General features: G+C 33.0%; 1 protein-coding gene across 1 annotated transcript in view; it reads right to left on the bottom strand.

The window, feature by feature from the left end:
• The window catches only part of LOC113389596 (trichohyalin-like), a 28,645-nt gene extending 14,426 nt beyond the window's left edge, over nucleotides 1-14,219 (bottom strand). Inside the window, exons 1-13 of the mRNA XM_026626616.1 lie at nucleotides 13,932-14,219; nucleotides 11,356-11,448; nucleotides 10,992-11,107; nucleotides 10,514-10,688; nucleotides 10,020-10,166; nucleotides 7,739-9,910; nucleotides 7,143-7,278; nucleotides 5,592-5,744; nucleotides 5,430-5,513; nucleotides 4,881-4,964; nucleotides 3,825-3,920; nucleotides 2,867-2,952; nucleotides 2,130-2,290 (exon numbers count right to left, since the gene is read on the bottom strand). Of these exons, the coding sequence (XP_026482401.1) occupies nucleotides 2,130-2,290; nucleotides 2,867-2,952; nucleotides 3,825-3,920; nucleotides 4,881-4,964; nucleotides 5,430-5,513; nucleotides 5,592-5,744; nucleotides 7,143-7,278; nucleotides 7,739-9,910; nucleotides 10,020-10,166; nucleotides 10,514-10,688; nucleotides 10,992-11,107; nucleotides 11,356-11,448; nucleotides 13,932-14,219 (3,791 nt within the window). The remainder of the gene's footprint in view (nucleotides 1-2,129; nucleotides 2,291-2,866; nucleotides 2,953-3,824; nucleotides 3,921-4,880; nucleotides 4,965-5,429; nucleotides 5,514-5,591; nucleotides 5,745-7,142; nucleotides 7,279-7,738; nucleotides 9,911-10,019; nucleotides 10,167-10,513; nucleotides 10,689-10,991; nucleotides 11,108-11,355; nucleotides 11,449-13,931) is intronic.
• Nucleotides 14,220-15,679: the final 1,460 nt, after the last annotated feature.

Genomic DNA, 15,679 nt, shown 5'->3' with positions numbered 1-15,679 from the left:
GATCCTCTGAAAGCGTTTTTTTATCGCTCCGCGAGCTATTGTATGCCAGCTGCCTCTTTTTCATTATAATACCTCATGCACATGACCTTTTTAATGTGTCAGCATCTTTGAACACCATGCTGTATTAGTACATTAAATTAAATGGTGTATTCAGTATATTATATTAAAAACTTTAAATACGTTTTTCTCAAATTGACTTTTTTCAATGCGCTGCCACAAATTAAAAAAAAACTACAAGTCGATCGACTTGCATTTTTTTTTAAATTTGTTCACCACGGCAATATCTAGTCCCCCTGCCTCAAAAAACTTCATAACAAAACGCAAAAAAATTTTGCGAAGCTTCTGGTCCCAAAAACGCCAAAACAAAAACAAATACCTTGCATTTTTTGTAACAAAGAAGAACAACCCTCTTAAAAAAACAGCAAGAAGAACACATTCATAAGATGTTGAATTAGATGTAAACGGAGCGTTTTGAGTCTGAATTTTTTTACTGTGCTCCGAATTGCATGAAGTTTTGGAATTAGGTTCATCTTAACCTCAAGTTCAAAAGTGAAAACAATTTGGACTCCACGGGTGGATGACACCCATTCTCAATTGTGTAATTACATTTTTTCATAATAACGTCGGAAATCTATAGAAAAACTAACTAGTTGGTATTGGTATTTTGCCTTGAGGCAAGTTACATGAACATCCCGAAATGTGTAAATAATCGACTTAATCAATAAAAAACAAATTAATTTATGAGTGATTAAAAGTATTCCCTGTGGATTTATTACACACATTTGAAAACAAACGAACACGTTTAACTCGGTGAATTTTCTAAAAGCAAATTTTCAAAAATCAACAATATTTATAATTGAACCAGTTTCCGTAGGACTTGATTTAGTATGTTCATCAAGACCAAGTACTCTATTGTTATACCAAGTAAATCGTCTAATTTTAATTTTAACAAACGTGAAAAAAACTACTCATTTTTCAAACTTTGATAAATTTTTAAAATTAAACTACTTGTCGTAAGGACGTAATATTTCAATAAGTTCCATAAGACCATAATATATATCGCCAAAAAAGTTCCATAAAAATCGGCTTAATTTTTTTTTTCAACAGTTAATTACAAGAAAACGGCTCGGTAGATTTTCACCTAAAACTAATCAGTATCATTCCCAACTAATATCTTTCAAACAGTTTTTGATTTTTCAAAATCGATTCGGTAGTTTGAGCTTAATTGTGGACGAAGAGTTCAACACTTTTTTTTCAAATTACAAAGAAACGGTTTGGCAGATCGTCTCACATAAATGACAAACGAGAGTCCTCATTGAGATACATCAAATGGCTTTTAAATTTCTGAAATCGGTTCAGGCGTTTCTGAGCAAACGTCGATGAAAGGTCTAATTTTGACAAATGCCAAAAGAACGACACTAATTTATGTAAATTTTGATGAATTTTTAAAGCTAAACGAGTCGTCGTAGGGCTGTAATATTTTAGTATGATCTATAAGACTATGGTATCTACCGTCAGAAAAAAATTATACAAATTGTCGAAAAAAAAAATTTCAACACTTTATTACAAGAAACCGGCCCGGCCGATCATTACCAAAAACTAATCAGCCAACCATTATCTATCGAACGGTTTTTGAATTTTCAAAATCGATTCAGAATTGCGGGCTAAAACGTAGACAATTTTTTTTTCATTTTTCTGCAATTTACAAAGAAACGGCTCGGCCGATCGTCGCACAAAACTGGGAAACAATAGCCCTTGTCGAGGTACATCGAATGGCTTTTACATATCTGAAATCGGTCCAGCCGTTTTTGAGAAAACGTCGATTTACGGCAAAAAATCGGTTCACACACACACATGCACACACACACATACTTTTTCCAAATTTGGTCTGATTCGATTCAGAATGGCTTGAAACATCGAGAAAACATAAAATTAGCAATTCGGATTTTTTTTATGAACACAAACTTCTTCTTCGGGAAGTTAAAAAAAACAGCAAGAGGAACACATTTCTAGAATGATGACTCAGGTGTTAGTTTTACTGAGCATAGTCAGATGAGATAGTTGTTTGTTCGGTTTCCATAATAAAGTTTCTCATTTTTACTACTTATTTTATTGGTTCAAAAACTTACAATGCTCTGATGAATCTTTGAACTCCTTCCCTAGCTTCTCGTTTAGTTTCGGGTTTCTCCTGAATTTGTGCATATCCATCTAAAATGACTTGACCTACATCTTTTGGTTTTTCACCTTCTGATCCTGAATACTCTGTGGTGGGCTGATCAGTCTCTGCATTCTGAAAATAATAATAACTAGTTGTAAGATACAGATATTTAGGTAAATGTTCAACTGTTTATGAAATTTTAAGTAAGTATCAAAACTGTGGGACCGATTCTGCCGCATAACAGAAAAATGTTATGGCAAGGCTATGTTATGAAGAACTTTCTATACTAAATATTGACAAAAGCCATATGGTTGATTGTAATTTAATTTACATAAGAGAAACAAACCAGAACTTCATTAAACGCTCACAACTATATAAAAACAATTCAAAAAATCGCAGACAATTTAAAACTATGCTTGCGGACCATATTAATACTTTAACACACAATATAGACTTTTCTAAACCGTTTGTACTACAATTCGAACAAAATTTATTTAAAGAATTATAGAAGGATATTTTTTTTAACCATTTAGGTAACAGGATTTTTCTGACCCAGCTCCATAACATACGAGTAACGTTTCAGTTTGCGTGTAATACTGCCTGAATGCACAGCAATTACATGACATTTTGACAGTATTAAGTATGATTCAGTAGCATAATGTATGTTAACATGGTCTTGCCATAACTTTGATCTCTGTATCACTTTACCTCACTTTTCTTCATGAATCTTTTGTAGAATTGATTAATGTCCATCTTGAAAGCAAATTCTTCGGGTGATCCAGGTTGCACAGGGGCTGAAAAATAATTAGTAATATTACAAACGTTTATAAAATGATTATTTTTCTGGACTGGACCTAAAACTCGTCTTATGCGAGAAATCGAATTATGCGGGATATAGACGACTCACGTACTCACAAAAATCGTTATTGAAAGATAAAAAATTAATACAACAAATTAATATCTATCCTTCGACTTATTGGTATTAATATTTGAATCACCAAGTGAATTTATAAAATTAAAATTTAATTTATAAGGTCAAAGGGTTTCATGATTGACTGGCTAAATGACAGCCTTATATTGTGCAGCAGAGATGTCAATTGTCATTCGAAAATATAGATCAAAAATATTTTTCCAATTAAAAATAAGTCAATTTTTGGGCATCACGTGTGAAATGGCAATGGGAAATTCCTTCACATTTTCTTTGCTAGAGCAGTACCGTCCTTTATTTTTTTAAAAGATGGAAGTGAAAATTTGGGGCAAAAAGCCTAATTTCAAAAGTTCGAATAAACAAGAGTGTTAAATTTTTCTTTTAGATCTTTCTTTGTTACAGGTTGAAAATTTGTTGAAATTCAATAAATAATAAATATTTAAAAGCGCGGTAGTAATATATCAGAACCTTCAATCTCCAAATGTGCCAATTTAATTTAAATGAAATCAGTTTCAGATTAGGCTGTGCCTCATGAACATTTATATGTGGCATGCTTTGCAGTGGGTAAACCAACCGTATAATTTGTGTTAGCTGTCCCTTTCATTCATATAACACACACTTCTACATTCTACATTTATGCTAAAAATTATCTAGAAATATTTCTGATGGCTAAACAAAGTTTGCCGGGCCAGCTGGTATATATATATATATATATATATATATATAAAATTTGTATACCTTCAGTGACAACTTTCAGAGGTGTAATGATTCCTTGCTCATCTATTTTCTGAGCTTCCAAAATCGACCCGAGTGTATTGTATTGCGAATCGGCATCTAAAATAAAACAAAATTAATAATTATATTACTTTTAAATAATTATCAACAATAAATTAATCTTATATATAAAAATGGAGCTCTCGATAAAATGATCCGCTAAAACTCGGAAACGGCTAAACCGATTTGTCTCAGTCTTAGTCTTGAAAAACTCGTGCTAATCAGTAGGTTGTCGAAAAGGTGAGATATTATTTCAAAATCTACCGATGTGTCAACAAAAAAGTGAAGTTAAGCATATTTAACAACAATATTTGAAAGTAGAGGGAAAAGGATTTATAACCAGCTACAACCTTGATTCTCATAACCCTGCTATCCGGAGGGTATAAACGGTAATCTTTGAAAATCCATAATAAAAGTATTTTCTTCCGTTGGTAGTTTTTTTTCGCATTAGTTAAAAATGTAATTATTTTGTAAAATACCTTTAAAATTAAAATAAGACGTTTAACCTGTTTGCCACCTGGCCGTCCAAGTTACTCCGCCTATAAGCTAAAAAAGTCTAAATTATTTTTGAAAGACATTAAAAAAGTTCATTTCTACAATGATGAAGTAGCTGACAGTTTTACTGAACGTAGTCAGATAATTGTTCGTTTGAAATGTGTTATTTGTTGTGATATAATTGGTTTGATTTTTATAATATAATTAATATTTGCTCAAAGTCAAATTGGACCTTTGTGCCTCGCCCTGCTTTACATTTGAAAATTTTGTATAAGCTCAGTGGTATTATTTACAATTATACACAAAATCCATAATCCGAAAAGAATCTGAAAAACTTGAAACGTAATCAATAAGTCGAAAGAACAAAAAAGACTTGAGCATTCAAACAACACATCCTTATACACTAAAAATATTAATTTGTTTGATTCTCTAGAAATTGTTTAGAATATACCTTACTTAGCAAAACAACGTTTGCCGGGTCAGCTAGTAACTAAATAAAAAAAATACAATAAATAATTGTTTTACCTTGATTGTTGCTTGGAGCAGTTAACTTGTTGACAGCCATTTCTTGTAAATTTGAGGGAACTTCTTGTGCAATTTCAAATGTAGCTAAAAATAATAGCAAATTATTTGCAAAATTATTATATATATATATATATATATATATATATATATATTTGATTACAATATTTATTACAACTGTTAAATAATATAACATCTAGCAATAATGATAACAATAATAACATAAATTTAAATAAATAAGAGCGCAAAGGATAAAATTTACAATAAAATGATATGCGTAGTATGATGATTTAAGCAAATAAAAATAAAAATAAAATTAATAAATAAAATAAATAAAATTTATAAATAATGAAATAATACTTGAAAAACAAAATATAACAAAATAACAATATTAGAAATAAGATAATAATAATATTAATGTTAGCGTTCACAAATGGCTATTTATGAGATCATTGGGAATTTTTCGTTTTAGCCTTTTTTTATCATATAATTATTAACAATGTAATATCATTATTATTATAAATCCATTATCACTGTTAATGAATATTTTACCTTGGTCGTTGTTCGGGGCAGTTAGTTTGTTGACGGTTACTTCTGGTAAATTCGAAGGGACTTCTCGTACAATATCGAATGAAGCTAACAACAAGATTCGATTAAATATTAAAAATTGTCCAGGTTCTAAAGGTCTATTTGAAGAATATTTAAGTTTTTTACCTGTTGGTAGAACGACGGCCATTTCCCTTTCCCTGGGCCTTACATTGTCTACAACCACTAAGGGCGGCCTGGTGTTTCGTCTGCGAATCATTCTTTGTTGGGGACTCGGCCAAAAGTGTTTTCTTCGGGGGACCATTCGGGTTTCTCGGCCACCTGGAAATTTTTTGTAGAGAATGTTATAGTTATCGCAAAAAAAACTAGTGGTGTATGGCATCGTGCCTTAATGCAAATTACTCGAACTTCCCGTACCGTAATGTAATATTCGAGAAACTTTAAACGTTTTCGAATATATTATTACAAATACTGTAACTTTCATTATTTTTGCTATCTTATTATCGTCAAATACAGTATCGTCAAATACTGTAACTTTCATTATCATTGCTATCTGAGCAAATCAAATGTAAATCATAAATCAATTTATCTCCAGAACATTAACAATTGTCATTTCATTTCGAATCCAATTTCAAAAAAAAAATAGTTGCTAAAATTTGCACAAAATTGAAAAAGTGCACCCGTATAGTCACAGTCTAAACGCACTTGCAAATGATTCTGTGCGACGTTTTCACTTATACTGTGCCTAGCTTGGCGGCATTTTCACATTTTTCAATAGTTTTCACAAAAAGGGATAAGTGCTCCAGTGGTAAGCATTTGTACCAGAGTGGCGCTTAGACTGTGCTTAGCCTTAGTAATTTTTTGAATTTTTAATTCAAAATTACAAAAATATTTTATAGAGAATAAAAAAGATGTAATATTTTTTTATCCTCAAAAGCAATTGTTTTGCCAATACAAGCAGAAAGTTTTTTAGATCATTCAAATTGGACGCTTGATTCACTCAAAAACTGCCATTTTTTGCACATTTAGCTCTGTATCTTCGAAATGGCGGGACTTGTCTTTGCCAAAAACTAATCACCTCTTCTTCCAATCATTACAGATGTTTTTTAGATCATTCAAATCCGATACTCCGTTCTCCCAAAAACTCGTTTTGTATTTTCTGCACTTTTTGCTTCGTATCTCCCTAACGGCTGGACCTGCCTCTGCCAAAAACTAATCAGCACATCTCTCTATCAATAGGGATCGAATGTTTTTTTAACCATTTAAATCGGTTGATCCGTGCGTCCGGAACCGTGGACGAAAAAATGCGGACATACAAAACACACACACATACACACACATCCATTTTTTCTGAGGTAAGCCAAAATGTTCAGAAACCTTCAAAACGTCGAGAAATGCAAAAAACTTCATTTTCGATTTTCGGCCCAGTACTATAACTACCCTACGGTAAGTTAATAAAATTTTTGATAGGTTTGAGGTGGGTTTGAAGGTCCACCACCGATATCTCAAAAACAAGAAAAGTTAAGATTTTGGTACCAACAATATTTGAAAGTAGAGGGTCCAGCCATCTCCTTGATTCTTAGGTCGAGAGATAAACGGCAATCCCTAAAAATTCATACCAAAAGTATTTTAGATTTGATCGTGAGCACTAATTTGATCTTTATGCCCAGTTCTACCCTGTCTGAAAAAATTTGATAAAATTTTCTGAAGAATTATTACCGTATTCCATATTTTCATCATCAGGCATCAAAGGTTGATCATAGGTGTGGTCTTCCGGTATAAGATTTTGTTTCCTTAAATCGTCCCTCATCCTTTCCATAAATCTCATCTTCTCCATAACTGCGAAGGGAATATTCTGAAAATAAAATTAAAACTCATAAAAAAAACAAATCCTATGTACCTTCCAATTTTATCATTATTAGAAAAATAGACGTCATAAAGTTGTCAACTGCAACAAAAGTATTTTTTCTCATTGATGTTTATTTTTGGATGTTAATAATTTAGCAGTTGTAATAATTATTAAAATTAAAAAAAAAAAAGTTCTATCATTATTGGATCAGTAGACAACTTGTTGGTTGACAGTTGGCAATGCTATAATACATTTTTTTTGTTGCTGTTTTTTGGTTTTGAGCACTGTTGTTTAGTTGACAATACCTGGATATAATTTTCTACGTATACGTAATTTAATTGTTTTATTAGGTGTAGTGTTATTTTTACGTTGAATCCAAAAGTTTTTTTATATAGCTTCTAAAATAGTTTTCATGTGGATGGGATAAAAAGCACCACCAACCCTTTCAATTATTTATTTTTCATACCTGAGGGTTTGATTCATCTGTTTGTCCATTGTTTTCGCCTTCACTTCCCAAACAAAATGCTGGCATATCGCTTCCTTTTTCTTCTCGGGGTTGCTCCTGGTTACCATTGTTGTTGATTTGACCATCGGCCTGTGCGTCCCTTTTTCTGATCATTTCATCTTGAAGTGGCTCGTGGTTACAATTGTTGTTTATTTGACCATCAGCTTGTACGTCCCTTTTCTTGATTCTATCTTCTCGGGGTTGCTCCTGGTTACCATTATTGTTTATTTGACCATCAGCCTGTACGTCTCTTTTCTTGATTCTATCTTCTCGGGGTTGCTCCTGGTTACCATTATTGTTGATTTGACTAACAGCCTGTGCGTCCCTTTTTCTGATCATTTCATCTTGGAGTTGCTCTTGGTTATCATTGTTGTTCATTTGACCATCAGCCTGTGCGTCCCTTTTTCTGATCATTTCTTCTTGGAGTTGTTGCTCCTGGTTGCCAACGTTGTTCACTTGGCCACCAGCCTGGAGTTGCTCCTGGTTGTTGGTAATTTGACCAGCTGTCTCTGCTTTTCTTTTTTCTTCTTGGAGTTGCTCCTGGTTATTGTTGCTCATTTGACCAATAGCCTCTGCCTCTTTTCTTTCTTTCTGAAGTTGCTTCTGGTTGTTATTTATTTGATCATTAATCTGTACGTCCCTCTTTACATTTCTTTCTCCTTCGAGGTGTTCTTGGTTGCCATTAGTGTTTATTTGACCATCAGCCTGTACATTTCTTTTACTGATTCTATCTTCTCGGGGTTGCTCTTGGTTACCATTGTTGTTCATTTGACTATCAACCTTTACATCCCTTTTACTGATTTTGTCTTCTTGGAGTTGCTCTTGGTTACCATTGATGTTCATTTGACTATCGGCCTGTGTATCCCTTTTTCTGCTCATTTCCTCTTGGGGTTGCTGTTCCTGGTTAGCGTTGTTTATTTGACCAACAGCCTGTGCATCCCTTTTACTGATTTTTTCTTCTTGTAACTGCTCTTGGTTGCCGTTCTTGTTAATTTGTTCATCAGCCTGTGCCTTTCCTCCTTGTTCCTGAAATTGCTCCTGGTTATTGTTGCTCATTTGGCCACCAGCCTCTGCCTTCTGTTTTTCTTCCTGGAGTTGCTCCTGGTTGTTGTTTATGTGTTCACCAGTCTGTGCCTTTCCTCCTTGTTCCTGAAGTTGATCCTGGTTATTGTTCATTTCACCCCCAGTCTTTGCCTCTTCTTTCTCTTCCTGGGGTTGCTCCTGGTTGTTGTTTTTTATTTGACCCTTAGGCTGTGTATCCTTTTTTGTACTTCTTTGATCTCGGGGTTGCTCCTGGTTGTTTATTTGACCACCAACCTCTCTCTTTTCTCCTTGTTCCTGAAGTCGCTCCTGGTTGTTGTTCATTTGACCATCAGTCTGTCCCTTTCTTGTTTCTTCCCGAACTTGCTCTTGATTACCCTTGTTTTGACTACCAGCCTCTGCCTTTTTTGTTTCTTCCTGAAGTTTCTCTTGGTTACCGTTGCTAATTTGACCATCAGTCTGTGCCCTTTTTGTTTCTTCCTGAAGTTGCTCATGGTTGTTTCTCATTCGATCACCAGCTTCTGCCTTTCGTTTTTCTTTCTGTAGTTGCTCTTGGTTACCGTTGTTTTGACCACCAGCCTGCGCCTGTCTTCTTTCTTTCTGGGGTTGCTCCTGGTTATTGTTTATTTGACCACCAGCTTGCGTCTGTCTTCTTTCTTTCTGGGGTTGCTCCTGGTTGTTAATTTGACCACTAGCCTGTGCCTTTTTTGTTTCTGCCTGAGGTTGCTCCTGATTGTTATTTAGTTGACCACCAGCCTGTGCCTTCTTTGTTTCTTCCTGAGGTTGCTCCTGGTTATTGTTCATTTGACCACTAGTCTCTGCCTTTCTTGTTTCTTTCTGGAGTTTTTCACCATGTGCATCCTGTGCATCCCTTTTTACAGTTTTTTCTTCTCGGGGTTGCTCCTGGTTTTGGTTCTTACCCATTTGGCCATCAGCCTCTGCGTCCCTTTTCTTGTTGGCAGCCAAATATTGGGCCTGGGTTGTCTGAAAATTGGCTTCGGAGAAAACTGGTGGTTGCGTGGTGGTCGGGTCAGATTTAGGGGTTGATGGAGGTTCTTCACTGTGTTTTTCAATTGCATTACGTTTTTCTTCCTGAAAAATGATACAGAGATTTTTTAGTTAGTGTTACATAGTGTTGTTTTTTTTTGTCTTGATAAAGGATAATTTTTACAGTTGCTCTGAAGTTTATAAATTTATTTACCATTTGTATCATGTGTTTCATTTGAGACAAAATTTTATTTCTTAGATAGAGGGCTCTGTGTACAGGGTCTAAGTCTGATGGAGAAGAAAGTGTTTGGGCTTTAGGCTCTGCAATGGGCATTGTCTCCAATCTTTTTTCGCGGATAATCTGTAGAAAAATAATAACTGCATAAATATAAACATCAATAAATAAATAGACAATAATAAATAGTGAATGAATAATGAAATTCACCACAAGATTGGAAACAGGGTTTGGGAAATCAATAAAATGAACTGTTGGAATAAATTCAATTATTAGGGGGAAATTATTATGCAATTAAATTACAAAATTATATTTATAAATAATTACAATAAAACATGATAAATAATGTATACTCATGCAAATAATATGCCACGTTTATACTATGTCTCCCTTAAGAGCAAGAAGTGTTCCATAACATTCAGATATAGCATATATGTTTCTTATTGATTTATTTTTTTTAATTGGTTTTTTACCGGGGCAGGTGTATTAAGGGTGCTCTTATCAGGCACAGTTGGATTTTCACCAGGCATCAAATTTCTCTTATTAGACAGGGCCGGATTTTCACCTGGCATCAGAGTTTTGTTTCGCCTTTCACGTTTTCCTTGGGTTCTTCTGTGATGGTGCTTGTGGTGCTTTCTATGGTGCCTACTGAAACAAACGAGGTAATAAATAAATAAAATCTAGATTTATTAACGTAATATTATTACTAAGTTAACTTATGTATTCATAAAGCTCCTGAAAATTTGGGAAACTGTTAGGTACATCCCCGTAAAGGTTTTTGCATATTTCTCACCATCTTACCACTAAGCGCCATGTGGTAAGAGTTATTATAGTACATCAATTTTCATCATAATGCTAAATATTTATAACTCTGATAAGTCTTTTACAATTCATGTGGTAAAGATAAGTTTTTCAAGTATTTTAAATATTAAAATGTTTCAAATTACTCACACTGTGCTTGTACGTTTCGGTTTATCGCTTGAGGTGTCATCAGGACTTTTTTGTACGACATTTGTTTCCTTGGCTTTTTCTGGGTCAGGCTGGGCGGTCAGTGTGGTTTTTGCATTCTAAATAGAGAAAAATAATTTATCTACTATATATTTACCGATTATTTTAGGCACATCGGTTATTTATTCCATTGGCTCACAAAAATTGCTTTTAAACAATCAAATTCTATGAACAGGCGATTAGAAACTTTGGTAAAGTAAATATTTATACAAATAGGTCAATATCATCAAGTTTTTATTTATTACTGTTATTATATAATGTAGGATTTGAATTATTTTAATTAAAATTTTAACATATAAATATTTACCTTATTATCTTGAGGTGCAACTTCGTTTCCAATACCCTTTGCGGTGGAAGATGTTTCACTCTGCAAAGGTGAAGTGTCTTCCTCTGAAGCCGTCTAAATTTAAAAAAAAAACACAGATTAAATAAAATCAAAATCATTCAAAAAATTTAGACAATTCCTGAACTCTTAAGTGGATTTTATAATATATTTATTAATAATCTACAAGATCTTTACAGCAAATTGTTTGAAGTGTAAAATAAAAAGTATGGCATTCTATAACAAAACTAAGGCACTGCCATAATTTATTCTAACGAATCATCAATTTGTTTTTAAAAAAATTGCAAGACTAAAGCACTCACAACAAAATCACGAAGAAACCCTACATTATATTTAAATACACATGCATGTTTACAAATGTGAGTGCCTTAGCATTGATTTTTATCGTGATGCAGAATGACGTGGATGCTATAGCATCTAAATTTTTAAGTCAATTATTTTGAATATAATTTTATATATCCTTACGTTTTTTGTAATTATTAAACCAGTCAAGGTATGACTCTCATTCTTCGGGTATTTTCGTATTATTTAATTTTTTTTTTGCACTTTGCGGAAAATACTTGCGTAATATTTGACGTGGATGCTAGAGCATCCAAAATTTTAAGTCAATTATTTTGAATGTAATTTTATATAACCACACATTTTTGTAATTATTATATTTGTTGAAATAATGACTAACTGATTCTTTAGGTATCTTTTTCTGTAGTTTAAGCAAGCATCTTGCGAAAAATACATGGCAATACTTGACGTGGATGCTATAGCATCCATGGAAAATAACGGTTAAAATATAATAATTTGACTGCCTTTATAAATGTTGTTTACTGAAATTTTGGATATTGTAAACAATTTAAGTAGTGGTGCATGGCATCGCGCCTTAAGGCAAATTGCTGGAAGTTTCGGAACCAAGAATTATAAATTTTAAAAAACTTTTTATTACATTAAAATCTTTGAAAAAAAAGGCATTTTTGACATTTTTGAAATTTTTGGAAAAAATTGACCTTACTGGAAAATTTATATTTCGAAATTTTTTATATACTTTGAATTTTCCTGTAGTTATTAACTCCGTAGCTTCCAAGCACTTTGCGGAAAATAGAAGCGCAATACTTGACGTAAATGCTATAGCATTCATCGTATATATCGACTAAAGTATGATAGTCTGACTGATCTGATCATATAAAATATGTCTAATGAAATTTTGGATATCCAATTTAAGGAGTGGTGCATGGCATCGTGTCTTAAGGCAAATTGCTGGAACTTCTCGAACCAAAAATTAAAAGTTTCAAAAAACGTCGAAAAAATGACATTTTTGAGAATTTAGAATTTTTTGGAGAAAAATGACCTTATTGGAAATTGGAAAGCACCTTGCGAAAAATATAAGCGTAATATTTGACGTGGATGCTATAGCATTCATCGTATAAATCGAATGAAATATGATTATCCGACAACTCTTGTAAAAGGTGTTTTATGAAATTTCGGATATCCAATTTGAGTAGTGGTGCATGACATCGTGCCTTAAGGCAAATTGCTGGAACTTCTCCAAACAAAAATTAAAAATTTTAAGAAACCTTTATATTACTTTAAAAACTACAAAATTACATTTTTGAAATTCTGAATTTTTTGAAGAAATTGACTTTATTGAAAAATTAGATTTTTTTTATATTTTGAAAATTATTTTATACTTAGAATTTTACTGATTTTTTTTTGTTAACTTTCCATAGGGTAAGTTTTAGTAATCGCAAAAAAATCGAAAATAAAAATTTTCATATATCTTTACGTTTCAAAAATTTTTGAACATTTTGGTATACCTTAGAAATAATGGATGTATGTATGTATGTGTATGTGTTCGTGTGTGTGTGCGTGTACAGATATAAAATTTCGTCGACGATTTCGGGAACACGGTTTCACCGATTACAATTATTCAAGAAACATTCGATTGCTATTGATAAGGAAACGTTCTGAATAGTTTTACGGGGCAAAAAGTGCCAATAACAGTAACTCAGTTTTTAAGAAAACGGAGCGTCCGATTTTAATGATTGGCATCATGAAGAATTTTTCAAATTTTCATGAAGGTAGGTTTAGCGGTTTCGGAGATCTAATGTAAAAAGTAAACATAATACCATTTAGTGGTCAAAAATGATCATTGGACATATGCACATCAAATAATCAGATATTTTATAGAGATTTTAACAAGAAGTATAAATTTTCCTATGGGATCCGTATCAAAAAAAGGAAACATTTTTTTCAATAAGTCTTTTATTTCCAAAAAAGTGAATTTTTGTTAAAAATTTATAGTTTCTCAAAAATCTCATATTTTCAAAGTAAAATTTTATCAAAAATGTTAATCTTTTACAAAAAAATGTTTTTGGTACGGGAAATTCCAGCAAGTTGCCTTAAGGCACGATGCCATATTCTAGTAGTTTTTTTTTTGCGATTACCATAACTTACTCTACGGCAAGTTAATAAAATTACTGTCAATTTTTGCACCTTGCTGAATCTTCTACTATCCAGCAAACACTTTAAAAAAGTCTTTCACCCCCTACCTCAACAATGTCAGAATTCTCATCCTCATCCTTGTCCTCTACAGCCGCAACCACCAGTGGCGGCGTGCGGTTCTCCGCCGACATCAATTGTCCCGCAGCAGAAGACGTTTCCCCAGTTCCTCCAGTGGGAGTCGTCTCACTTTTAGGGGGCGTAGAAGCAGATGCAGGAGCGAGAAAGGTCGAAGTGGCCGAAGAGGTTGGTGTAGGGTTGCTATCGGTTATGGTTTCTAGAGTCGTTGTTGAGGATGAGGTCGTCGTGATCATCGGGGTCCTGGCCCGGGCGTACATGGTTGGCAGTTGGGCGCCGGCGCCGTCGTTGAGACGTTGGCCGAGGTTGGGAGATGGGAGGACAAACAGGGCTGAAAGGAAAAATATATATATATATATATATATATATATATATATATATTAGGGTGGTCCTTAATATGGACATTTTTTTAATTTCCTTGCTCCCAAGGTCTCAAATGGTTCCAAATTGTTAAAAATGATTCTCTAATAGTGTTAGCTTTTTATATAAACATATAGATAGAGCGCACAATAATTAAAAGTTTCATATATTTGTTAGTAACATATGTCTGCATGTGTCATTAAGTAAATTCGTACGCCATCTGTGACCATTGATCGTGAACTCAAATATTATGATACATAAGAATATTTATTAACCACACTTAACCTCTACTTAAATCTATGTGGGCTGTTCTATAATATCTATTCATCATGGAATCAAAATTATATATATATATATATATATATATATATATATATATATATATATATACTAGCAAACGCGACGAACTCCGTTTCGCCACCAGATGATTTCGTGAGAAAGATGAAGAAATTTTTTGTTTGTTTTATATTTGAAAAGGAAAAATTTGATTTTATTACACAACAGTAATGAATTTATTTTGATTACAAAAATGAAGTGTTTTTTAGTTGAACTTCTCTAAGTAAATGAAAGTGAATCCGCAAATTATCCGTTTCATTGAAGTGCTCTTTGGTAAACCACATTTTTTGTTTTTTGGTCTGACGTTAACACAAACAAAGCGGATGGTTTTCCAACTCGTGAACAGGCAACGTATAACTGCCCATGTGAAAAACAATGATTTCCTAAATAATCTATTTGAAATTTATCCCGCAAACACTAAGCGATTGGTCTTGCGACTTGTTATTGCGAACGCAAGGCAAACTGGAAATTGCAATCGTTTGAAGTCAAACGGAAGACCAGTCGGAATCATTGGTATGTCACCAATTCGCCATCAATTTTTGATTGAATGGTGAAATTCAGTGCGTGTACATCATTATTCTTTGCGGCAAGAATTGCTCGTTGACTTAACCAAGCATAATTCTGATAATTCTCACTAATGTCATTACTCGAATTTTTAATTACGGTTCGTGAAGTTACAGCCGCTTGCATTAAGGCACGATGCCATGCACGACCTTTCCAACGAATGCAAAATTGTCGAAATCGGTTTGTGCGTTCTGGAGTTATATCGTCAGGAAGGAAAACCCGACTTATTTATATATATATATATATATATATATATATATATATATATATATGTAGATAATCTATTTGAAATTATTTTAAACAATTGTTGTTTATTTTCATTACACGAATTTTTAATTATGGTGCGTGAAATTCCAGCACCTGAATTAATATTTATTCTTTTTGACTACGACTTGCTTATGATTAATTAATTAAATTAACTAATTAACTAAACTAATAACTAATATACTAAATAATAACT

This window comes from Ctenocephalides felis, unplaced genomic scaffold, assembly GCF_003426905.1.
Source record: "Ctenocephalides felis isolate EL2017-DRISC unplaced genomic scaffold, ASM342690v1 CF-g0.4_SCAFFOLD_03573, whole genome shotgun sequence".
NCBI classification, from domain to species: domain Eukaryota; kingdom Metazoa; phylum Arthropoda; class Insecta; order Siphonaptera; family Pulicidae; genus Ctenocephalides; species Ctenocephalides felis.
The sequence above is the reverse complement of the archived record's forward strand: the minus strand, read 5'-3'. Positions and strand labels throughout refer to the sequence as shown.